Source organism: Haemorhous mexicanus, chromosome 21 (genome assembly GCF_027477595.1).
Source record: "Haemorhous mexicanus isolate bHaeMex1 chromosome 21, bHaeMex1.pri, whole genome shotgun sequence".
NCBI classification, from domain to species: domain Eukaryota; kingdom Metazoa; phylum Chordata; class Aves; order Passeriformes; family Fringillidae; genus Haemorhous; species Haemorhous mexicanus.
The window spans coordinates 5,195,915-5,221,429 of NC_082361.1; the positions used below are offsets into that span (position 1 = coordinate 5,195,915).

General features: G+C 56.7%; 1 protein-coding gene across 1 annotated transcript; it reads right to left on the bottom strand.

Moving 5' to 3' along the window:
• Positions 1-1,920: 1,920 nt before the first annotated feature.
• Positions 1,921-25,257, bottom strand: PRRX2 (paired related homeobox 2). Its single transcript, XM_059865146.1, has 4 exons — positions 24,980-25,257; positions 5,452-5,636; positions 5,085-5,263; positions 1,921-4,522 (listed from the first exon to the last, which is right to left on the bottom strand). The coding sequence occupies exons 1-4, from the start codon at positions 25,221-25,223 to the stop codon at positions 4,387-4,389; spliced, it is 744 nt and encodes a 247-aa protein (XP_059721129.1). The 5' UTR covers positions 25,224-25,257; the 3' UTR covers positions 1,921-4,386.
• Positions 25,258-25,515: the final 258 nt, after the last annotated feature.

Here is a 25,515-nt window from a genome sequence, read left to right on the forward strand (position 1 = left end):
GCCTATGCTGATGACAACACAAAATTGTTCTCATTAAAATATTCTAGGGGCAAACTTCAACTTTTCATCAGTCAGCAAGTCATGCACAAGTGTCAGGCTGTGGGGTCCAAAACAAGGAAAGGCAGTCCAGAGAGATCCTCCCATCACCTGAGACCCACCCTTTTGGATTCAGCTTGTTTAAAACCAACTGCTTTAAGGAAGGAAACCATTTGCAAATGTCTATGCAACCTTCCCCCACTCCCAAAGTTGTAGTGCATGGATGGAGAGCAGCTCTCCTGCTGAATTAGTACTGGTGATGGATGTGCCCTTCCAGGGAGGAAAAATTGCCCCTGTCCCAGAAGAGGAGAGGTTGCACAACGCCTTTGAGCTCCTCTTCACTGTCAGCCTTCCCCCAGTATCTCCCTCCCCCGTGGAGTGCAGACCCTGCCAGCTGAGCTGCAGCTCTCCACACTTGTCTGTCTCCTGGTCTGAGACCCCTCAGATGCCCATCAGCTCCTGGGAGCTGACTGATCATGGGTTGAGACCTTCTGCTCTAGTGGCAGATGAACTGAAGTTGGGACAGTTCAGGCAGGAAATAAGTGACATATTTCCAGCAGTCAACAGTGATGAGTCACTGGAGGAATCTGCCCTGGGATCTGTAAGTTCATCACTTCCAAGGGTCTCTTGACTCAGGGCTGGATGCTTTCCAAAGGGATGCTCTGCACTGGCCACGTGCTGAGGACATGAGGGTGCTGCTTGGGTGATATTCTTTATGCAGGAGGTTGGACAATTGGCCTTAATGATCTACAAGCCACTTAATGAATGAATAAATAAGTGGTTACAAAGCAGCAGCAGAGCATTTGGCAGGGATGGTCAAGTGTGGGACCATGGTGGGCCTGTCCAATATGGGCACTTGCTCCTGCTGGGTGCTGCAGGGATGAGGTGGGATGAGCTTTGTTCCCCTCTAGGGAAAGCTGGAATGCATTGTTTAGGGATCCTTCCTTCCTCAACCTTGGATCCACGTGTCCCAACAGCCACTGGTGTTGGGAGGGACAAAGGCTGCTGCAGGGAGGGACCTGATCCTGTGGCTCTCATGGAGCTGAGCCTCTCTGGGTGCATGGGACAGGGCTGTGGTCCCCTGGCTGTGGGGGGATTGAGGATGGCCTGGGGGGAAGAGGTGACAGAGACATCCTGAAAGTGACACCATGTGAGCTGGCCTGACAGGAGGCTGCTGCAATTCAGCAGGTGAAGGCAAGTAAAATAAACAAGGGGAGCCCAGGTGTCCCTTCTCCTCCCAGCTCCTGGCAGTCGGCAGGGCAGCAGATTTCTGCACAGGCTGTTGAGTCCCTGCCACGTTGCACCAACACACACCCACCCACCAATAACTTTTTCACCCCCTCTGAATGCACCACAGCATTGATCTCCACAATATCTTGGGGCAATGGATTTCAGGCTTTATTTGTGCAGGGGACACTTTCTGCCTTGCTCTCTGATCCTTTCCTAGCAATTCCTGCCGCTTGACTCCCTGCCTTTCAGCCTGAGCATGTGCTGGGCAGTTTCCCCTGGGCACATCTTCACACCTCTTCACATTGCATTAAATCTGCTGCTTGATAGCTCAGCACTGTGGGCTTCTGGAGCCCTGTTTAACTTTGGCTGCCTCAACTATTTGGTATCACCTTTGCCTGACCATTGATTCCTCTTGTTTTGGGTGCTCGGTGCCTGCTCTGTGCCTGTGGGCCTTTGCTCCCTGGAAAGTGCTCTACAATCTGATGGTTTATTTCTACCTTTTGGTTTCTTTCAGCTCAATTTCTGTGCAGAATTTGATCCTCCTTGCTGCCTCTTAATTCAATTTCTGCCCAGGCTGCTTGTCCAGGCCAGGTGAGGAAACCACAGAGACTGGTGATGGGAGACTCATGTCCCTATCACATGCACTGACACGTCTCTACTCAGTAAAATATTTATTCCTCCATTATTTCACAAGAGTTGTTTTTACAAAAACCTTACAAAAATTTCCAAAACACAGACATGCAGAAGAAAAAAAACAAATCCACCATGGATCTTGTTACAAGTCATTGAAATGTACAAATAGAAAGAGCGAGAGAGAGTTTAGATTACAATAATCCCTCGGTCCTGCTACCCCTCCATGGGTGCAATTTGTATCTCTTCTTGGTGAGTTCAGCATTGACTGACAAGCTGTGATAAGCTGCCAAAAGCACAGCAAAGGAGGGGCCCTAAGATTAGGAGCAAATGTTTTCAAATATATATATACATATAGATATTTAGTGAAGAAATATTTATTCCCTGCTTTTTTTAGGTTTACAGAAACAGCATCTGCAAACTATTAAATGGGTTTATTTTCATTAATGTTCTCAAAGAGGCAGCGACATTTATATCCCTGTGGTTTCATCTTGTATAACTGAAAAAAGAGCCCTGTGCTTTCCATGGGAATAGGACCCCCCTGGCCCCCTCCTCCTGCCCCAGTGGTGTTTCTCAGGGTGGGTGATTTGATCCACAGTGGATCCCTCTTCCCCTTGGCTTAGCAGGTCTCTGTGCAGTGTGGGGAGCTGGCATGACAGATGGGAGGGATACCAGCCCTGGAAATATGGATGGGGGCAGAGGGTGGATATTTAGGGTGACTCTGGAGGAGGTGGGCAGGGTCAGTCAGGCTGTGCCCTCTCCCTGCCTGCCAAGCTTGAGGAGGAGAACATAGCTGTTCCCAACTGTAGAGCAGAGAAGGCAGGGGCTGGAGGCAGGATGGAGGGGCTGGTTCACCCCCAGGCAGAGGAGATGGTTCTCCTATCAGGTCTCCAGCTCTGGGTGCTGGGTGAGTCCCCCCATGCTGGCATTGCCTGGGGTGCAGCTGACAGCCCTGGGTCCCACATGCAGCTGCAGTGACAGCCCCAGTGGGAATGGGAGAGGATGCTCCTGGGAGCTCTGGTGACTCAAGTGGGCACTTTGGAGCTGTGGCACTTTCAGCCTCGGTGTCACCAACCAGAGGATGTTTACCTGGAGGAGGCACCTCAGCAACTGCTCTCTTTGTCCTCAGATCTATTGCTGCAGCCCCCAAACCAACCCCTTCTCGGGAATTGGGGCTGTGCCTTCTCTGCCCAGGCCACCCCTTTGAGTTGGTGGTGTCCCCATGCTTGGCTGGTGGCTCTTTCCAGTGGGAGGAAAGAGTGATCTGGTTTCCAGTGGGCTTTGTCCACAGGGACACCACACCTCCACCACCCCGGCTGTGGAACCGGCAGGGGAAGGTGGAGGCTGCGTCTCTCCACAGCTCAGCCCCATGGCTTAGGGCCAGGCTGCCCACCCCGTGTCCATCCCCTGCACGTCCCACCTTGGAACCTCATTAGGCTACGCAGCAGGGTGGGATGAGGGGGAAACCATTTCCTTTCTGCAAAACCAAAAAAGCCTCCCCCCATGGAGCTGCCGGCCCCAGAGCCCCGAGCACATCTGCGGAGCTGCCGACGGGGAGGCTGTGCCTCCGGAAGGCGAAGCCTTCGTTGGCACGAAGCGCTGGGAGCCGCCTACTCAGCTGAAACCCAACAGCTTTTTCCAATTTTCTCATTCCCTGGGACTGTTCAATGACCTGGGGCTCTGCAGAATCGCTGGCAGATCCACCGAGACAGGGCAGTGGTGCCTGCTTGGGGATTGGCGATGCATCCCCAGCTCACGGGAGAGCTCACAGGCTCCAGGAGGGTCTGTTGAGGTGCTGCAGCTCTGCTTGCCCCTCTGGGAAGGGACAAAGCCTGATGCCATCAGCATGGGCAGCTCCTAAATGTAGGAAGCGCAGTGCAGAGGGCTGGCCAAGACTGGCCATGGCATGGGTGAGCCATCAGCTTCCCAAAGTCCCAAACTTTGGGAAGTCCCAAACCCCACACTGTGGCTGGGGTCGCGCAAAGAGACGAACACATGGATCAGCTTTGGCACACACAGTTGAGCACCGCAAGTCACAGCCTGGTGGAAAGGGGGGCCCGTGATCCTCCCACAGTGTCCCTGCGGGAGGAGAAGACCCAAGAACTCTTTGGCTCTCTGGGCAAGATACCCAAATTGGTCAAATCCAATAGTCCAAGATCCTTCCATGTTTGGAAGCAAATTCTTGTTCCCTTGGCAAGTCTGTTTGTCCTCAAAGAGCGTGTGGGGGGTATGTGTGTATATATAGCCGTTATTATAAGGGTGTGTGGAAAAGCAAGTTTCTAACCAAGTTCGCTCCATATGTGGCTATAATTATGTGCCACTTCAGCCTGGGACTGACTCTACCTTCAGAAGGCAAGGGAAGAGAAGAGAAGATGCTGAGACATTGGATGAGTGGCATGTGTGTTGGGCAGGCAGCAGATTTGTCCTGGGCCTGGCACAGGAGCTCCACGCTGTATCCTGGAGGAGGCCACGGGATGGGCTTTGCCCTGCTCAGTTCACGGTCGGCACCTGGTTCTGATGGAGGCTGAACTCTTTGGCCTTGAGGCGCAGGCTGGCGATGCTGTTGGCCATGTTCACCCCTTGGGTGGGCGTTGCGGTCCCGCTGGAGCTGTAGGAGGGCACAGTGCTGCAGGGAGGGAGCAGGGAGGAATGAGGAAAGGCCCATGGAGAAGACCCCATGCCCTTTGTGGTCCTGCTGGCTTCCCAGGCCAGGGTGGCTGCTCCCTGTTGGAGATCTCTCACAAGAACAGCCAAGGCTTCAGCATTTTTATGGGCTTGGATGGATGTGGGAACCCCTCAAACTATGCACCAGGAGGCCCTGCTTTGTGCTTTTGGATGTGATGGCTGAACATGAACAGCTGGGAACCAGAAGGGACCCATGCCACCTCCTGTGCCGAGATGTGGGAAGGGTCAGCACGGGGCCAAGCAAATCCCTTGCGAGGACCAGGGTGCCTGCTCCAGCCCCAAAATACAAGGAGTCAGGGAAGCCTGCTCAGTGTTGGGCAGTGGATGCTCAGACAGAGTTTAAATAGTTCCAAAGCCAAGTCAGACAAGCTCCTTTCAGCCTCATAAAACACCCCAAATCCCCAGCAGTGGCACAGGTCTGCATTCCTGGGGCAGTGGAACAGTCCCTAGGCAGCCCTACCCCTGGCCACCTCCTCCCCAGCTCCTCCAGAGCCTCCACCTACCTGTACGGGGAGGTGCTGGTCCACGAGAGATACTCAGGGGTCAGTGCAGTGGGTCGTGGTGCCATGGGCTGCTCAATGGCTGCTTCCTGGCTGTAGGATTTGAGCAGTGATGCTGATCTGTTGGCCAGCATCGCCCTCTCGTTACGCCGGAACTTGGCCCTCCGGTTCTGAAACCACACCTGTGACGGGGGAAGGTGGGGGAGAAAGGTGGAAAGGTGGTCAGAGGGGACCCAGTGTGAACAGGGATGTCCCAACCACCTGTCCTATGGGTCATGGTGATGTGCAGGATGAAACAAGGGAGGGGACAGTCCCTGCTCCTGCCTGGGGCAAGGCAGAGGTGTTGTCTCCCACACAAACCTGTGCTCACCTGGACTCTGGCCTCGCTGAGGTTGACCCTTCTGGCCAGCTCCTCCCGCACGAAGGCGTCGGGGTAGTGCGTCCTCTCAAAGACCCTCTCCAGAGCCTGCAGCTGGCTGCTGTTGAAGGTGGTGCGGTTCCTCCTCTGCTTCTTCTTCCTCTTGGCTGCCCCGCAGCTTGGGCTCAGGCTCTCTCCTGTGGGGAAGGAGCAGAAGCCACATGAGAGCCAGACCCGTGTGTGATCCCATGACCCAGCCAAGCCCAAGCCTGGGGGTCTGCAGTGTCCTGCTCTGTGCCAGCCATGCTCCCTCCAGGCACCTGGGACTCTGTGGGGATATGTGCAACCCTGTGATGTCCATGAGAATCAAAACCTGTTTTGGGACCTGCTGGAGCTTAGGGTTAACCCCAAAATTTACCAAGGCCTGTGATGTTTTCAGTCTGGCTAAACCATGCTGACCTGATTTTGAATATCTGTCTCAGTGTATTCTGGGGCTGCACTTGATCCAAACTGGGGCTCAGCTCTTGCTAAGATTTCAAGTCAAGCTTTCACGAATGGTGATGAAAATCCAGCACCAAAACACCCCCAAGATGTGGGTCTCAGCTCCCACCTCCAGCACCCCCCGAGGCCCCAGCTGTGGCATGTCCCCAAGGTGACACAGGAGTGCAGCCAAGCATCTGCTCTTCCAACCCTGCTCCTCGGAGCTCAGAGCGAGCAGCACCGCGTCTCGCAGGGCTCAGCCTCCGCAGTGTTTATTTCTGGCTTTGCTGGCTCATGGAAACATGAAGCTGAGGGTGTAGTCTGGTTTCTCAGTATTGATCTTGGGCTGTCAGCCAGGCTGAGATTAATCTCCTCTTTGTCACTAATATCATAAGGCTTGGGCAATTTTGTGAAGCCTTTTTCCGAGGCACCCAGTCAGCTCCTGCAAAGGCTTCGTGGGGAGCACGACTCGCTGTCGTTCTCCCTTGTGGAGGTGCTGGTTAATGGTTCTTTCTGTTCATAAAGCATCTGGATCCAATCTGTACCTACTGGTGGGAAAGCATTCTGGAATTATTTGAAATGTTAATAATTTTATGACATTCTGATTCATGGCAGGGGTATGTTGGTGCTTTCTGCTCTGTATCACTGCAGAGGCCAGGGTGGCAGAACTCACCACTCCCGAATATGCACACAAATTAAATACTTGCTAATAATATTAATTGTGATACCTATTTAGTAAGTCCAGCATTTTCAGATAATGCTTGAGCAACAAACAAAATCTACTGGAAGGGATATTAACTCTGCTGTTTCAAGACACCATCAAGCTGTTGAGCACGAGGAAACTTCCAAGATCTTTAAGGCCAGAAAAACCTTCTTGCACCTCAACTCTGAATAATTCAAGCCATGAAATGTCCAACAGCAAGTTTTTCATCAAGCCCTAGGACCCCTGTGTTCCCAACCACACCATTCTCCCAGGGCCTCTCTGCAGCCACTGGCATTTCTCTGGGTCTTTAATTATGCTGTAGGTGCAACTTGGCCTTGGTTGACCATCAACAATCTGTGATCTTGTATTTTGGACATGGTCTTCTTGGTTGGGTGAAGACACAATGGACAGTGCCTGAAAGATGTGTGGGTTTGAGACCCTTTCCCCAGCCAGGGAACCATGGGCTGCCCTTCACCACCAATTGTGTCTAAAGGCTCACAAATAAAATTCTCAGAATTCCCTCCAGCACTTCCTCCTGCAGCTTCAAATGTTCTGCCAGTCTTCTGCTTTCCAGTTGCCCCTTTTAGTTAAACTCCTTTTTTGGTCCTGTTTTCCTCCAGCGAGCTAACGAGCTGCTGGATTAAAATACATAAAGTCCAGCCATGGTTGTCCCTGAGTTTTCTGGGAGCTGGGGACTGAAATGGGAACCATCAGGCTGGGAAAGAGCTACAGGATGTAACAGGGTGAGAGGTTTCCTTGTGGGTTTATGACCATGCCACAGGGCTTCTGGGGAAATGGTAGATCAGAGTTTGGTTCAAAAGGTCTGGTCACAAGGGCATCCACTGCCCCTCACCAAACTGGCAATGATTTCAACAGAACCCTGGGAAATGTATTAATAAAATTTATAACCCCCCTTTGGCTTCATTCTCAATTTAAACCTGGCTATAGGACTTTTCCGTAGAGTTGATCTCCCTTGCCCACTCTAATTTGGCTGAAAGAAGGGAGGAGGAGGAAAGTTTTTTAAAATTAACTCTCAATCCAGTTCTGCAGGATCTGGTCATATTTCTGGCTGACCTTTATCTCCCCAAACCCACAGAAAGAAGAGCTAAACAGCTGCAGGAGACAAGTGGTGCTGAGTGCTTCCCATATGGGGCTGGCAGTCATGCTGGGATCGAGGTTTAGGGCTGGAGGTGGATCAGGATGTGTCCAAGCACCAGCTGTTCCTGGGATTTTGGAGAACTGCAAACCCTGGGCCATGCTGGTTTTGGGGCATTTGGTTCAGCCCCTATCACTGCCTTTAATGGAGGGACTTTCCACACCTTTTCCTGGCCATCTCTCCATGGCAGGGGGGCAGCTCCACACATGGAGTGTCTGCCTGGATCCTCTTCTCTGCCTAGGGATGAGCCTTGGTAATGCATCAACCCCTTTTCCTCATTAGCTCAGGCACTGCAGGCTTGTGGGACCAGACAAATGCCACCCTAATTGCTGGTGTTGAGTGTCCAACAGGTTTGCAGTGTACAGTTAGGCTGGATCTCCTCTATCAGAGATGCTTTAATAACCCCAAATCAGCTTCCCAAAAATGAGCATGGCTCAATTCTCTGTGGCATCAGAGAAGGAATGGGAAGGGGGAGGAGTTGGATCCCCTGAAGACACCCTGTCCTCTCACTGCCATCAGTGGGACTTGGATTTAACCAGACCTGCTGACACCTTGATGGAGGAATTGGAAACCAGTTCCCCAGCCCAATGGGCTCCCAGGAATAGGAGTTTGTAATTGCACAAAGTTAAAACCAGCTTCCCACCATCATTGTTCTGTCCCAGAGCAGTGCTTGGGAGGCTATGGAGACAGCCAAACCCTTGTCTTTGTCAGGTATAATTTGGGGGTTCATTTGGGCTGAAGGGACCAGTTTGGTTGGCCAGCCCTGAGGTCAGAGGGGCTCCTGAGCCTTCCCCCCAGCCACCTTCCCTGTATTTATCTTCCACTGATTACAATTTCCGCTGAAAGGAAAAGAAATGCAGGGAAAGGGGGAAAACAGGGGGGATAACGTTACTGAGTAACGAAAGATGACATGCGGGGGAGGATGGGGAGAGGGAGGCACAGGGGCTTTGCACAGAGCAGGATGGACCCAATGTGCAGCACAAAAAAGCCTCAAATTGCCCCAGGAAAGACAGGAGACTTTTCACCCGTGATATGGATGAGTTTTGGGGTGCTGGATGTGGCCTGGGTAACCTCCAGCCATCCTCTCTGGGCTGTCCTGCACCAGGCAGTGCTGCCTGAGAGCTGCAGAGAGCCTGGGGACAGCTCTGTGCCCTACAGATGCCATGGGGTGCTGGGAGCCATCCCAAAACCCTTCTCCCTGTGGGAGCACCAATGCTGGCTAGCCTGGACTGTGCCACAGGGAAAACCTGGGAGCAAAGGCAGCACCACCCCCAGGTCAGAGCTGTGCTGGTTCAGCTGGGCACCAACCAAGCCCCCTTCTCCCACTTTTGCCTTTTCCCTCTGTGCTTCCATTAGTTTCCCACAGAAAGGACTCAGCAGTCTCAGCCTTGATGCTGGGCTTGCCCTTACACTGGCAGGGCCCCCAACCTCCCACAGCTGCTGTTGAGCACTGCAAAGAGGTAATTTTCACTGGATTTCCACCAAGGCTTTGGGTTTGACCAAGAGCTCCGTTAGTGCACAGTAAATGGCCTCAGAGCAGCTGTGATCCAGACCAACCAGCTCCCACAATCCCAGCAGCTCACCTGCCTGACCCCAGAAACACAGGCAGGGATCCTCCCCTGAGATGTCTTTCAGGGATGGGCTGTACTGCCAGCCAGGTTCAGTCTCCCCTCTGGACACCCAGTTTGGGGGGTTTATTTGCAAAATACTCATCCAGAGAGTGGTGTTTGCCCAGCACCACCCTTGCTACCCCAGATGGTCACTCCAGCCAGCTGCCAGCCTGTCTCTTCCCCAGGGGATGCTGCAAACCCCACTCCCTGCCAGTACCACCACATCCTAAGATAAGTTTTCCTGACTCCAACCTTACCACTTGGCTTTGAGGTGCAAATACCCCCATTTTTCAGGTCAGGAGGCAGCAAGTTCAACCCTCTCATGCAAAAAAGCCCAGGCTACATCTCCTCCAATGTGTTTCATTTTCCACTGCACCGCAGCCCCCATGGCCCTGAAACGTTTTCTGTCATTAAATTATTTCACACGTTCCATTTATTTGCGAGCAGTTTGCCAAAGACCCTTTAAGCTTTAAATTTTTCACACCCCCCCACCCAGCCAAAATGATCAAATCTGCTGTACCATTTACTTCCCTACTACGCCTGGAATGGCATTTTTTTCCTCCTTTTTTCTTCTTGGGTATAATTTAAGGGTTGAAATAGCCTGGAGGGAATTAGCTGTAAATTCTTCCTAAGACAAATAAATTCAGCTCTCTAAGTTTCTACGTTTTTCAAACTGTTGAGAGACATTTTGGGTTTGTTTTACTTGAAATAATGATCGTGGCATATCTGACCCTCAGGCTGCGGCCGGCTCTAGCCAAATAAATAGCTTTTATTAATTAAGGTTTATCCTTAACAAATAAAACCCCAATTTGATCTCGGCCGGCTGAATTAGCAAAAATAAACAACGGGTTCTCTGGGCACTTGATGTGGATTTAACAAATTAACGCTGGGCCTTCATCAGGGAAGCCGCAGGGTGGTGGAGATCTTTTACAGCCAAGAAATCCTTTGGAAAAACAATGTCTTTCGTTTCTCCCATGGTCTCTCTCGGTAAACATGTGCACTCCCTCCATCCCTTCACGCACTCGGGGGAGCGAGGAGAGCTCCGGCCATGACGTCTGCCAGAGCTTCATGTGCAATTGTTTAACTTCTCCTCTAAATCATGCCGTGGGGAGGGAGCGTTTCCCCTCGGACTGCAGAGAGCTGGAGCAGAGCTCTGGGGTTTGGGAATTGCCCCTCCGTGGTGTGTGCCCTCTCCAGCTCCGTTCTGTTCCACAGCCTTCAGCTGAGACACCCGAAGTCAAGGTGGGATTTGGGGGTGCATGGGCTGCCAAGTGCAGGGGACCCCTCTTTCCAGCAGCCACTTCCAACACTTCCCTGCCTTGGGATGCAGTTTTGAGCAGCCAGAGAGCCCGGGGGGGTTTTACCAGGACTTTGTAGGGAGGAGGGATAGCAGGAGGGATGCTCCGGAGGCCAAAGGGAAGCTGGGCACTTGTCCCTGCTCATGGGCACAGGAAGGACAGGGTTTGTTGCAGTAGGGATGGTGGGAGATGCCTACACCACAACGGGTCTTTAATCTCCCCAAATCACCTTGGAAAGCCTGGGAGGCTGAGGAGCAGCCAGGAAGCTGCCCCTGCACATGTGCTGAGTCGCCCAGGTACGGTGCCTTTCCTGCACCCAGCCACGAGCCCAGCCTGGGTGCACAGGAGCAGCACAGCACCAGCCTGGGGGCAAAACCACATTGGTGAAACTCCCATTTTCTGCACTGCTTCACCCCAGTACCAGGGGAGATGCTTTTGGGGCCACCAAGCTCTGCCCTCAGGATGCCAACCCCAGCTTTACTTGGCAGGATGCTGAAGTCCAAACCCATCCTGGGAACAGCCACGGATATGGGGGACAGGGTATCCCTGGGGAACAAGGGTTGTCAGCCCCTCCCCAGGCTCCCACTGCTGGGAGAAGGCTCCCACCTCCTCATCCTCACCCACTGCCCCTCCCTGTCTCCCCCCAGCCCAGCCCAGCCTTGCAAAGAGCCCGGGAATGCTGAAGGCTCTGGGGGGAGGTTGAAGCTGGGGGGGTCCAAATGTGCTGAGTCCGAAGGAAACTTTCTCGGCTCAAGTGGCGTACATGAAAAATTTAAGAGAGGGGCAAGTCCCAGCTACTGGAGAAACATTACAGCGAAATGTTTCCGAGGATGTTTCACCTCATTAATTGTGAAAAAACTGAAACGCTGACACGTTTTTACAGGCTGCCAGTTTTGCTGGGGGAAAAGTGTCTCTGTTAAAAAGGAGCAGCAAAAGCCTGGACCAAGAAAGAGGCCAAGGCTGTCCCGGGGGGGCCTTAGCCTGTGCTCACTGACAGGCAGCAGCAGCCTGTTTTATGGTTATAGAGCTGCCTCTGCACCAGCCAGAAACCACCCAGCACCACAGCTTGCTGCCCCCAGCCACACAGACACACAATTTTTGGGAAGATCCTGCCCAGCAGTGCTGCAGCCCCAGGGATGCTCTAGACACAGCCTGCACCCCCAGAGCCCAGGAGGTTTTCCCCTTGCACCCCTGAGTGGTGTGTGGTGTCTGAGCACCCGTCACAGCAAGTCCAGCTAAAAGCCAGAACAAGCCAGGACAGTCCCGGCTGAGCCAGCAGCATCCCTGCATCCCAGTGGGGATGTGTCCAGCCCATGCTGGTCACCCAGTGGTGGCACTGAATCCTTTTTTCAGCTCATTATTAGTGCAGCAAATGCATTGAGAACATGATGCTTAGATGGGTACTGGGAAAAGAAAGATTATGAACAGGAAATTCCCCGTGTCATGAGACACTGCTTCCCTTAGGGATGGATCCAGGCCAGAGTGAGCCACCAAATTCACTGCTGAGAGCTGTGAGTAGATTCAGAGCTGGGTCTCCAGTTGGCTCTGGAGCCAGGGCAGCCACACTGCAAAACCCAGGTGCACAAGAGGGGGAAGATCAGGAAGTCACCGTGGGGAAGGAGGAAGATAATGAAAAGAATGAAGAAGGGAAGCAGATGCTGGAGACGTCAGGTGAGGAACCAGCCAGCCAAGTCTTGTGCTGTGATTTAGAGAGGGTGCCCTGGAAGTTGAAAGCTGCTGAAATCCACAGGGCTGCAGGCAAAGCCTGAGTACTCAGGAGTCCCTGAACATTCCCAGCACTTCCCACCATGCCAGAGGCTCCTGCACAGCCCAGCAGGGGCTCACCCAGCTGAGGCCAGGCCCCAGGAATGGCGTTTTGGCACAGCCAGCTCCTGCGTCAGCGGAAGCATTTAATGAATTAATTGCAGCCACATTCCCTGAAGGAGGAGGCAGGGTTGGTGGGATGCTGTCAAGCCTCAGGAAGGGGCTGGGGAACATCTTTGGCCACAAAGCCCTGGTGGGAGTAAGAGGAATAGTCTGAGCAGCACAAGAAATTCCTGTCCACTCTCCCAGGGTTCTGGGAGAGTCGGTGCCAACACCTGCCTTGTACCTGGGCTGGGAACTGCCTGTGACAGACCTTTGGGGAAGGTGGCAGGGACACATCCTGCTGCCAGGCTCACTCGTGGCCCCAGCCCCAATGCAGACCGCAGAGCCTGGCACCCCCAGCACCCCGACAGCTCCAGAGACAGCCCCGGGAGCTGCGACAGCGCCGGCGCCCAGCGCGGCACCGGCCGAGCCTCTGGCTGTGCTTCCCCAGCCGCCCGGCTCCTGCACCCCGGGAGCTGGAGTGGGGCCATTGTGGGGCCATTGTGGGGCCATTGTGGGGCCATTGTGGGGCCGTTGTGGGGCCATTGTGGGGCCGCAGGGCTCAGACTGCCTGGCTGTGCCCCGGCGGTGGCACCGGCCCAGGGCAGCCAGCCCGGACCAGAGCGCCCGCGCATCCCCTGGGCTCGGCGCTCTGAGAGAGAAATGTTCCCTCCCAGGGCTGTGCCAGCGTGGGGTGACCCAGCCTGGCTCAGGGCTTTCGGGAGCTGCCAGGAGCATCCCGTGGGTTCACAGGGACCCGACACAATGGGCTGTCCCGGCTCCAGAGCCACCACTGCCTCCATTGTGTCAGCGCTCCAAGGGGAGGGAGCTGCGGAGGAGCTGAGCTGGGGCAAAGCTGGGCTGCTGCTCCACAACGAGTACCCAAATTGCCCCTCGAGGAATGGCATGGTGAGGAGGAAAGGCTCCTGGAAAGTCCACTGTCTGCACGGATTTGCTGGGTACAGTGGCTTTGAGAGGTCAGGATCTGGCAGGGTCTGGCATCTTCCCTGCTCCTGGCAGGGGAACATGCAACTCAAAGGGGTTCACAGCCCTCTGGGGTCCCTCTTTTCTTAACTGGGGCTGGGATCACACAGAGCCTCCAAAAACTCATCCACAGTGATGCCAGTCTGGGTGTACCCTGCAAATGCCAGAGTGGGAGAGGGGGAGGCGGGACGGATGTCGGGATGGGTGCTCCTGGCTTCATGCAGGGATGCTCCGAGAGGCTGTGTCAGACCAAAGGGCTCCTCAGGAGGATGTTTGTGGCTGCAGGGCTGGGGGTAGCAGGAGCCAAAGCCCTCCCAGCACAGCCAAGTGCCTCAGGAAAAGACAGCGTGGTGGGTTTGACTGATCCAAGCCAAGTTCCGAGCAGCACCGACCAACGGGGGAGCAGGAATTTTCATTTTGTTCTCCTGTGAATTTGCCAACCCCACGGTGGAGGCTCAGGGACCAACAAAAGGCGCTGGCTCTCCCCCAGGCAGCACCAGCCAGGAGCCTTCCCGGCAAGGAGACATTCACTTGCTTTCATCTCCCTGCCAGGAGCCCTTCCTGGGGTGGGATGAGAGCAGTGCTTGGGCTCTCCTGCACCTCACACCACTGCAGCACCCTGGGGTGCTCCTGGGGACGCTGCCCCTCGGGGATGCAGCCTCCCCTCTTTGGCAGCTCGTTAAAACAGCGGTGGTGGCTCACAGATGTGTGAATCTGTGGCTGAGGGAAACAGCCAGCCCAGACCCTGTGGCCAAAATGCTGGGATTTGGGTCAGCCCCAGGCACCACAGCGAGGGGTCTGGGCAGAGGGAACAGCCACGGTGGCTCCCCACAGGCACTGGAGAGTGGGATGGATGGTGGGACAGAGGCTGGACCCTGCTGCCCTTCATCAGGGCTGAGCACAGCAGATGCTGCTTCCCTTCCCATCCTGCAGACCTCCCAGGCACCATTTGGTGCATCCACAACGCAGCCACAGAGGTGCCAACATTGCCCACATGTGATGTAACAGGTTACCTGGTTTCCCAACAGGGCACAGAGATGTAATTAATTAGCACTAATGAGACTTGTGCAAGCACTGGCCCAGGATAGCACCCACCTTGCAAAGCACCACCAAAATCCTGGATTTAACTGCAAAGTGAGTTTTCCTGGGGGCTGGAAGGGGATGGGGGGTGCCTCAGGCCATCACAGTGTTGAGAGCTCCCTGGGACTTTTGCTCAGTGTTTGAAAAATAAAACTAAATCAGCCAGGGCTGCATAGCAGGAACGTTGTGTGGAAGGTTGGCTCCCAGCCAGGGACCCCTGGCATAGTGATCCCAGCCTTCCTCTCCTCCCCAGCCCCCCCAGAAAGGTGTTTTTTTGAAATTTAATAGGTAAAAGCCCAAGCAAGCCAGCCCCAGTGGCATCTGGCACTGAAACCCAACACCAGCCCCACGAGGTTAAAGCAGAGACCCCCATTGCATCAGGGTCACTGCCAAGGGGGGAAGGAGGCAGGCAGGGACAAGAGGGAATGATGAGAATTCCCTTGCTGTCCCTTCCTGCTGCCCACTGCCACTGCCCTGAGTCCCTTTTCTTTTTTGAGGCCAAAAGGGTGTTTTTCACACCCAGCAAATCCCTGAGCACCCACTGGATCAGTGAGCAGCAGCACCTGCTGAGAGCCCGTTCCACAGCCACCAGCTGTGGAACCCAGCGTGTCTGTCCGGGGTGTGGGACGGGTGTGAGCCCCCCTGGGAGCCCATCCCAGCCCTGGGAGCCCATCCCAGCCCTGGGAGCCCATCCCAGCCCTGCTCCAGGGGTCCCTGCACGCACAGACGTCCCGGAGCCCCTGCCAGCAGCAGCACCGCTGTCCTCCGGTCTGGTTTGCATTTGAGGTCGGTGGCCTCTCGCCAAATTTATTGTAAAACATTCATTTTAATAAGTGGCTCGTATCTTTTTTTTTTTTTTTTTTTTTTTAACCCATCCTGGTTAACTGTTTCCAGGTTACAGCAGAACCTTCACAGCAGGGAGGGCAGGGGCAGTGGGGACAGTGGGGACAGTTGGGACAGGATCACAGTCAGGTTGCTGGGGGTGAGTGCCAGCCATGGGGATGACAGGATGGAGACAGGATCAGGCTCCTGCTCCTACAAATGTCAGCAGAGCTGAGACCTCACCCTCATCCCTCCAAGCCTTCATCCCCTCCAAGTCCCCAAGGAGACCCTCCTGCCACACTGGGCACCCTGACACTCTCATACAGAATTGAAACTCACTGCCCAAGGGGTAACTGGGTCATGTCAAACATGCAGAGGGCTTCCAGAAGTGGATGTTGCCTGGTAGTTTAGTTTCAACATTTGTTTTAAGTTTTATAAACCTCTAATACTAATAGAAATGCTTGAGTGTCTTTTAATTTAAATGAAAACAGTTTTTTTTTTAAATTTAAAAATTCCCCTGAGGTATTTACAACCCCCAAATTACAGCCATGTGGCCAGCCCAGATGAGAAAGTGAAACTGGTGAGGAAGGAGCTTGGCAGCTGCCCCAGCCCAGCCCTGTATTGTCACCGTCCCCATGTCACCTGTGTCCCCTGCACAGACTCTGCTCCACACCTTTGCTGGGGACATGGGATCCATAGGTTCACCAGCCCTATGAGCTGCCAGCCACAGCTGTCCCCAGCAGGATGGCATCTGTCTGTCTTTCCTGCCCTCCCTCTGTCGTTCCATTTTTGTCTTCTCTATGGAGCACAGTGGCTTTGGGGACAGGAGATGCCCATGACCATCCTGTGCCCTCCTCAGCTGTGCTGCTGCAGGACCAGGCCCTTTGTACCCCAGTGCTGTACCTGGGGTCCCCTAAGTGCTCCCCTGCCCCATCACTGCTACTGCCACCCCCAAGTCACTCCTGACAGCCCTGGCAGTGTCCTGTGTGCATCCTGGGGTGCAACACAACCCCCCCACGTGACAACACCCTGCAGGACCTGGGGTACAGCATGATTCCTCTGAATGGCTCAGGGCCACATGCCACCCCCTGCAACAGCCTGAACAGTTTGGGGGGCTGTGTAACCCCAGCACACACACCTGTCAATGCCCTGCACAGTTTGGGGTGCTGTGTAACCCCAGCACACACACCTGGCATTGCCCTGCACAGTTTGGGGTGCTGTGCAACCCCAGCACACACACCTGGCATTGCCCTGCACAGTTTGGGGTGCTGTGTAACCCCAGCACACACACCTGGCATTGCCCTGCACAGTTTGGGGTGCTGTGTAACCTCACCTGGTAATGCCCTGCACAGTTTGGGGGGCAGCACAATCCCCATCCCAGCCATGCCCTGCATGACCTGGCACAATGCCGACCCCCTGCCCATCTTGAGGCGCAGAGCAGCCCCTCCAAACACACACTGCAGTGCCCTGAGCAGCCCCAGGCTCTCACAGCTCCCGCTGGATGCCCTGCCCAGCCCGGGCTGGCTCAGGCAGCCGAACCCCCCGGTTCCGCGGCCAGCGCTGCCCCGGCCGGGCTGCGGAGCCTGCGGGGAGCTGCGGGCTGTGCCCCCTCCCCACGGCCCGCTGCCATGTGCTCCCCGCCGCTCCCCCGGCTCCCCTGCCATGTGCACTCCAGTTTCCTTGCGTGTGAAGCCTGCAGCCTCTCGGATTCAGTGGCTGGAAAGGATGGCGCCTCTCCACATCTGGTTCAATGCGCGAGCCTGGCGCCTGGCTTAGCCACAGTCTCCATTCAGAGACACACAGACTTTAATAGACTCATACAATTCTTCCTGATCTATCACTGCAGCCGCAGCTGAAAAGCTGCTTTATTATATGCACTCAAAGGGGGATGAGGAGGGAAGGGGAGGGGGCCGGCGGCTGGCGCTGCCGCTCTCTGAAGGCTCCCAGCCCGCCCGGCATCCCCCGGGACCTGAACTGTCCCCCCCAGCCCTGCCCAGCCTCCCAGGGGCTGTTTTCCCCCCAGACCCGCAGGAAAGAGCAGCACCGCAGCCTCATTATCTCTCCTGCTCAATTAACACCCTCCGAGCTGCCGCTCCACCCGCACCGCGCACCCTGCGGCTGCCGGGGACGAGGGGCCAGAGGGGACCCCTAATGTCCCCGAGATGGCTTCACTCCCCCACAAGCTGGAGCAATTCCCCCCAATTCCTGCCACATCAGCGTCGCGTTTAGCCCGCAATTCCCCGCGTGAGGACCGGGGGCTGCCGGCCGGGGCTGCCCGGGGGTGCGGGGCTGCCCCCGCAGGTCCCGGTGCCGGGGCTGGCTCTGCCGGGGCAGCGAGGGCAGCGAGGGTCTGCTGAGGGATGCTGAGCACGGAGAGCGCGTTTGTCAGCCGTGGGAAGGCTGGAAAACATCGCCCGCGGTCATGTGTCCCTCGGGCAAAGGCAAACATCGGGAATGCCTCGAGGGCGAGGGGAGGAATTTTTGTGTTAGTTCTCGGAAATTTAGGGTTGAGCAGTGAAAAACAAGTAATTTGGTAGTTTTGGGGCAGTCCTGGTCAACAGGCATCGGAAAACCTCAAATCAGGCCTTTCTCCCCAAAACTTTGTTGTTCCCATCCTCCCTTACCCTTCTGGGCATCACCTAGGCCAGGCAGGGGGTGGCTGCCTCTGCCCACCACACTCCCATTCTGTTCCCAGCTGCTTTTTCCAGCCAGGAAAAACCTGATCTGCATTAAGCCTGGTCTAAATCCTTGCTCAGTCCAGCCATAACCCACTGCCCCAGCATTTCAAAGGATGCTCTGACCCAGTTCCCTGGCTCAGGGATTCCATCCTGGAATGATAACTCCCTCCAGCTTCTGCTCATGCTGCAGGGAGGGAATGAGGTGCCAGTGTGGGGACACCAATCCCAAAGCACCCGGGTCCCATCCTGCTTCAAACTCATCCCTTCAGCTCAATGATTTGACAGCTCTGGGGAGAGAATTCCCCCTGGCTGGAGGAAATCAGCCTTGGGTGAAGGGGTGATCAGCCCCACTCCCTGGGAGGGAGGAGGGTTTCTAGCACACAGCCTCAAAGCCCCAAATCATTTCATCAGCCTCCCAGCTACAGACACACGCCCAGGCTCTCTTAAAATGCTGATTCGTTGAAATTCACCCATCTTGGCTGCACAGAGTTGAAATTTCATATTTTTCCTGTGAATCAGCCCCATTCCCTGAAATAACAGCCCAAAAGAGAGGGGAAATAGTCTTGCACTGAGCTGTTCCTGGTCGAGTGAGACATAACAGCCCAGGGGGGACAGGCAAGGTGTCCCTGCACCCCAGCACCCTCCTGGGCTGGGCATGACTGGGTCAGGGGCTGTCTGAGCTGCTGCTGGGGACTAAAGCACATCAGTGGGTGCTGCCAGGGCTGCCAGGGGAGTGGGGCAAAGCCCTGTGTCCCCACAACACGCAGAACCCCTCCAGTGTCCCCCCTGGACGCTGTCACACCGTGATTCTCCCTGCTGGAAAGTGTTTCAGAAGGAGCAGCCCCCACAGCAATGCCTGCCAAAACCCAGCTCACTGGGGGTGCTGAGCAGAGAAAAATCCCAGCAATGAGAAGTCGGGGAGAAAAGTGATTTTCCTGGCCCAGCCAAGGCTGCTCCAGCTCTTGGGCTCCCTCAGCCAGAGGGTTCCCATCTCCCCAGGTCCTGACTTTGGGTTTTTCCCCTTTATCCTCTGGCAGCAGCTCTCCCAGCACAGCAGTGAGCACGTGTGGGGACCCTGCAGAGCCCTGCAAGGCTGCAGGAACGTGCTGGTATGTGTTTGCCTGTGCCCTGGGGAGGGCTCAGCGTGGGCAGGGCAACTTCCTGGGGCCCCTCTCCAGCCCAGAGCCCCCCGAGCTGGGGCAGGGGGAGCCTGGAGCACAGGTGAGGGTGCTCAGCTAATCTCGGGGCAAATTTTCCCCAAATCAGAGCCCTGGTGTCAGTAAGAGCCTGACAGCAGCCCGGGGCACAGGGAAGAGCAGGATGGTGACTCAGTGTCACCACGGGAGGAGCAGGAGGGGGCGTGGATGTCACTGGGGGAGGAGTGGGACAGTGAGTGTGTGTCACCCTTCAGGGCTGGGGACACAGGGAAGCACAGAGAGGTGGTACCAGGGTGAACCCCAGGCCAGGAGCTCCACGAGACCTGGGGTCTCTTCCAGCTGTGACCCCAGACCTGCCTGTGCCTGGCAGTGGTTTGTGCTGCTCTGGCTGCTTCTGCAGGGTGCTGACCCCAGTCAGCCCCTTATCCTGCCTGTGCCATGGGAAAGCAGCACTGCCACCCCACAGCAGCTTCTGGGTAGATGAGACCTGAGGAATCACTTTCCTCTTGTCCAGGGCAGGGGACCATCCTGAGCAGGACAAGAACCACAGTGAGGGTGTCCCAGTTGGGGAGGGGAAGCCTGGCTGCAGAACACTGCAGGTGGGGGCTGTCCCCTGTCCCCTGCATCAGCCTGGGGGGTAGAGCATGGGTCCCTCCCCACAGCCCCTTTTTCCTGACTGGGATATGCTGGGCTCCCTGTGAGTGGCTGGAAACCTCTGGGTGAGCTGGACCTGTCAGACTCCCCATCCATCCATCCATCCATCCATCCATCCATCCATCCATCCATCCATCCATCCATCCATCCATCCATCCATCCATCCTCACAGTGAGCAAAAACAAATGTGGAGGCCTGGGAGGTGGCCAGGGTGGGGAGCTCCCACACGGATTAATTGGTGCTTACTGACTAACTGCTGCTGGATGCTGCACTGGGGACCTGCCAGCACCACACACTGGACAAGCACTGTCCCCTCCCCTGGGGCCATCCTGCTCCAGCAGCCCCAAGGACACTTGGGGAAAAACCCCCTGTCCTGAGGTCGGCAGCCCTCAGAGCCCCCCAGGCAGGCACAGGTGTCCCCAGGCAGGGGTGTCCCAGGCAAGGGTGTCCCCAGGCAGGGGTGTCCCAGGCAGGGGTGTCCCCAGGCAGGGGTGTCCCCAGGCAGGGGTGTCCCAGGCAGGGGTGTCCCCAGGCAGGGGTGTCCCCAGGCAGGGGTGTCCCAGGCAGGGGTGTCCCAGGCAGGTGCTGGGGACAGGAAGGGTGATGTCTGGTCACTGAGAGCAAGGATGGCTCCTGTCCCAGTGCCACCCACCCAGCTGGGCTGGCCTTACAAGGACAGAGAGGATTTATCTCCCCCTCTGCTCAGATGCCACCGTGCCCAGCTCTGCCAACAGGGACTGTCCCCAGCAAGGGCCCTGCAGGAGATCTGCCAGTCTGGGAGGGCAGCCAGGCCCCCCCAGCTGGGGCTGTTTTGGGGAGCAGTGAGGGGTGATGGGTGCTGTAACTCCTGCACCCCAGCCCTGCTGCCCCCTCCAGTGTATCCCAACCCCGTCCCACGTGCCATGGCCAGCACGGTGGTGCCACCCTGAGCAGCAGGGAGCTCTCCTTGGAGAGCTGAGCCACATCCATCAGATGATTCCCAAAGCCTCCTCCCCTCCACAGGGGCTGTGTCAGGGTCCCTGCACCCTGCCTGTCCCTGGTCTGGCATCCAGAAACCAGGGAAAGCCTCCCAGCACAGCAGCCTGGAGGCTGCCAGCAGTTCTGGGGCTGTGGGAAGCAGGTGGGTGCTGGAGAGAGAGGTCTGGTGGGTCTGGGGTTACAGGGCAGGGGGGCCTCAGCTGTGCCCTCAGTCTCACTGAGCCAGGCACAGGGGATCAGCCAGGGGTTAATGACGCTGGGTTTAGCTGTGGCTGAGCCATCTCTGTGCACAGATGTCCCCAAAGGCACATCCTGGCCCTGGTGTTACAGAGCTGCCTGCTGCCAGCACGGCCACAGAGGCCAAGGTGTCCCCGAGCTGTGCCCACGGCTGATGGGGACAAGTGGCATTTGGGAAGGCAGCACAGCCAAACCTTGTCCTGTGGGCCAGGGCCAGCACAGTCCCTGCTGCTGGATTGGGACACCACAGGGACATCAGCTGGGATGGCTCTGCCTCAAGGAAGGTACCCAAGCCCTGGGGGGTGTTTGGGGCTACCTGAGGCAATCAGCCATCACTTTAACTCCAGCACCAAGTCCCCTTTCCCCTCTGACACCAGGTCCCTGTCCCTTCCTGCCTCACCTCTCCCCTTTCAGCTGCTCTGGTTTACATAATTAAAGCCAATGTGTTGTAACAACATCTTAATGCCCTCTACCCCTTTAGCTGCTGCTTCTTCTCTCCTCTCCTGCATCACTGCTTTGTTCAGCACCCTCACAGCCCCAGAACAGGTCAGAGGGTGCCAGGGGATGAGGAAGGAGCTCCAGACACTGTTCTGAAAATGGGATGTCCTGGGGCCACCACACCTCCCCATCCCACTGCCAGGTCCCAGTGGCTGTAGCCAAATAAATGGTCAATGCATGCCTGCCCCATGCCAAAAAACCCCCCTGGAGGGGCCACAGCTCAGCTGTGTGACAAAAGTGACTCTTTCTGAGTTTTCAGCCCCAAAGCGGTGCCGGAGCCAGTGCACGACTCCCTCTCCCATCCCCAGGCGGCACCAAAAGTAAGTTCATTGTTTGAAAAGCCATCAGTCAAGGCTTGCTGGCTAAAATTACCCTCCTGCTTTATCATCTTGAGAACATTAAGGGCTGTTGTTAACAGATGTTTCGCGTTACACATTATTTGTTAGTCTAATGAAAGGAGGTGAACAAGCTTTCAAGACCTCAGAAGTTGTGCCGAAGGTTTTCCATGGGAGGCTGTTGCACCACTCCAGGGGAGAATGAAGATGAAGATGAGGGTGTGAATGAGCTCTCACCACCCTGTTGACTTTTCCTTGCTCTTGCCTGGCTTGTGGGATTTCTGATTTTTGGGTGTCATGAGGGCAATGTGTTACACAGATATTTGTATTCGCCGTCCCAGGAGGATGCTCTGGGCACACTCAGGGCCAGTTTGGGCCTGTGGCCAAGGCAGGGGCTGAGCAGCCCCTGGCTGGAGAGGGAGCTGGGCATGGCTTTGGTCCCCAAAAGCCTCCAAAGTGCCAGTGGCAAGGGACGTGCCAGCCCTGCAAGGGGCTCCTGGAGGGGAGGTGTGCCAAGGGCCCGGACACGGGGCTGCCTCCAGTCACCCTCCCCAGCAGGGAGGGGGTGAGGTCAGAAGGGGCTGAATCCCCTTCTGCAGAGAATAAACTTCTGCTCTGAGCCTCTCTGGCTGTGCCAACCTCGGGAATGGAAACCTCTCACTGCAGCTTCCCTGGGGAAGGGGAGGAGGTTCTGTTGAGGTCACAGCCTGCTGGGCACAGCCTGGGGCTGCCTAAAGTGTCCTTGTGCCAGCTCTGCCAACGCAGCCCCCAGTGAGCCCTGCCTGGTGCAGGGGTCCCTCAGCTTCACAGCGGGTTCAGGGCTGCTCTTCCCCCAACCCAGCAGCACAAAGACCCCAAGGGCTCCTGGCTGGAGCTCAGGGCCACATCCTGAAGAGACATGCAGGGGCACCATGGCCACTTGTGTCACAACAAACCCTCTGCTACCAACTGTGGAGCTCCAAACCTGCCTCTGGCAGGAAAACCCCACGATGGTGAAGAGGAAGATGAGAGCCAACTCCAAGAGGCTGTTTCATTTCAGGATGCCAGTAAGAGATAAGGTTACCAGTAGGAGTTCCTTTGCTGTCATCGTTGATCTGGAGCAAAAGGCTGATGCTCACAAAGGCAGGACACTTGCCTGGTATTTCAGGTCTCGCCATCCCAATTTAGGAAATTGCATCCCAGTTAAGGCAGTGGCAGCAGGTAAAGGTCTCAAAGGTCCAGCTTTGTGTGCACACAGGGTCTTGTCTCTGTTTCCTTGTTCTCTTCTTGCCCACTGCTCTCAACTCCCGGATATTTTTCAACATCAGAAATGCTTCAACTGCTGGTCAGCCTGTCAGAGCATCCCAGATGCTGATGGTGTCTCCATCCATGCAAGCTTTCCAGAACAGGTGCTAATGGGAAATATCTCACACGGGCCAGCATTGCTGGGATCTGCAGAGCAAACCCCAGGGCCCCTGCCTGAGAGGTGTGGGCTTTTAGGGTGAAGAACTGGCTTGTGGTGATCGTGCAGCCTCACTCTGTTTTTTGTATCACGCTGGGTCCACACTGTGTTCTCTGGGTGCATTAGGAACCCAGCAGGGCAGTTGTTTCTCTGCTGCTTTGCAAACAGCCCTGTGAGACTGGGCTGGGTTTCCCAAAGCTGTGCTGATTCCACAAGGAATACTGTCCCTCTACAGACCCACAGGCAGGAGAAACCCTCCCCACAGCCCCATAGCCACTGCCAAAAGTACAAACGAAACCCAAGGGAGAGGGAGGGAGGGTGGAAAATAACGCTGAAAACACCAGATACCACCCCAAAAAGCAGCGCCCAGCCCCCAGCAGCGTGAGCAGAGGCAGGCTGGGGGCTCAGTGGGGCTGCTCCATGAAGGGAGGAGGTTGTGCAGGGAATGAGCTGCAGGCTGGAGAAAGATGCTTCAGACGGGCACACAATGTAGGAGCCACGGGAGGGGACAGAGAGAGCACCGGGGGGGATTGAAGGCACTGAGCCCCCTTCAGCAGCACAGATTCCAGGATGGGCTGAGCACCTCGGCAGGGCTGCCAGCACCCCAGGGCTGTAGGAAACAAGCCTGGGGTAGCACAGCCCAGCCAGCACAGTTTTGGGGAATGCCACCCCTCGGGGAGGGCACCGGGCCCGGGCTCTGGGCATGGCGGGGCTCTGCCTCCCCTCTGTCACCTCTCTGTCCAGAGGGGACACCCGGCTCCGGGGGGCTCCGGGGGCCGTCGGCTGCCCCGGCACTGTGGCTTTGCCACAGGAATGGGGCGAACCCTCCTCACCCCCGGCCCAGGACCGGAGCGGGGATGCGCGGGAGCGGCGGAGCGGCGCGGAGGGAGAGATGCGAGCGGGATCGTCCCGTTACAAACGCGCCTCCGGCCAGGACCGAGCGCCATGAAGCCGCGTCCCGGCTCTGTCCCGCTCTCCTGTCCCAGCCCCGGCTCTGTCCCCGCTGATGCCGGAGTCGCGCAGCTGCGGCCGCCGGGACGGGACCCGTCCCCGCTGTGTCCCGGTCCCCGCGGCCCCGCCGGGCCGGCCCCGCTCCCCGCGCCCGGAAACCGAGACCGGGGGCCCCGGGGGACATGGGGACCCCGCAGGCCGCGCAGCCCCGGCACGGACCGACTTCCCGGGAGGGTCCCTGACCCGACACCTCCGGTGCCGGCGAGGAGGCGGCCGGTGCGGGGTCCCTGTGCCCCTGCGGGGTCTCTCTGCTCCCTGTCCCGGGTGCGGGGTCCCTGTGCCCTCTGTCCTGGGTGCGGGGTCCCTGTGCCCTCTGTCCTGGGTGCGGGGTCCCTTTCTCACGGTGCGGGGTCCCTCTGGCCCAGCCGTCGCGGGGTCAGCACCTCGCCGCTGGCCTCTACCCGATCCCCCAGCTCTCCCCACCCCGCCGCGAGGGGACACCGACCCCCTTTGTCCGGGGTGCCCTCCCCGCGGCAGGGGGACACGGCGGGGACACCCCATCCCCTAAGCTGCCCCATCGCGGAGAGCCCATCCCGGCCCGGCGGGACTCACCGTCCTGGGGCGCTGCCTCGCTGCCGCTGCTGCCTCCCGACGGCTCCGGGATGGCCTTGCCGCCACCGGCGGGCGGGGGACCGGCCGCGGGGGTCCCGTTCATACCGGCCGCCACCTCCTCCAGGTCGAGGAGGTGGCTCACGCTGAAGTTTTTCCGGCTTTGAGCGTTTTCGGGCTGCTCCGGGCCGCGCACGGCGCCGGGGGCGAACGGCTTGTCCATGGCAAAGGCTGGCGCCGAGTCCATGGCTCCCACCCCCAGCCCGCAGCCCAGCCCGAGGTGCCGGGCCGCTCCCCGGCCCCCTTCCCCTTCCCCACCCACCCCCCCACCAAAACAAAACAAAACAAAACAAAACAAAAAAAAAAAGAAAAAAAGAAAAAAATTAAAATAATTATAATTTTTTTTTTTTAAATAAAGGGGGGAAAAAATATCACGGCTTCCCTGAGTCCGGCTCCCTCCCCAGCCCCTGTTCCGCCTTGTGCTGACGTCTGGGGAAAAAACCACGCTCCCAGCCCAAACTTTCTTCCCCTGCTTTTTG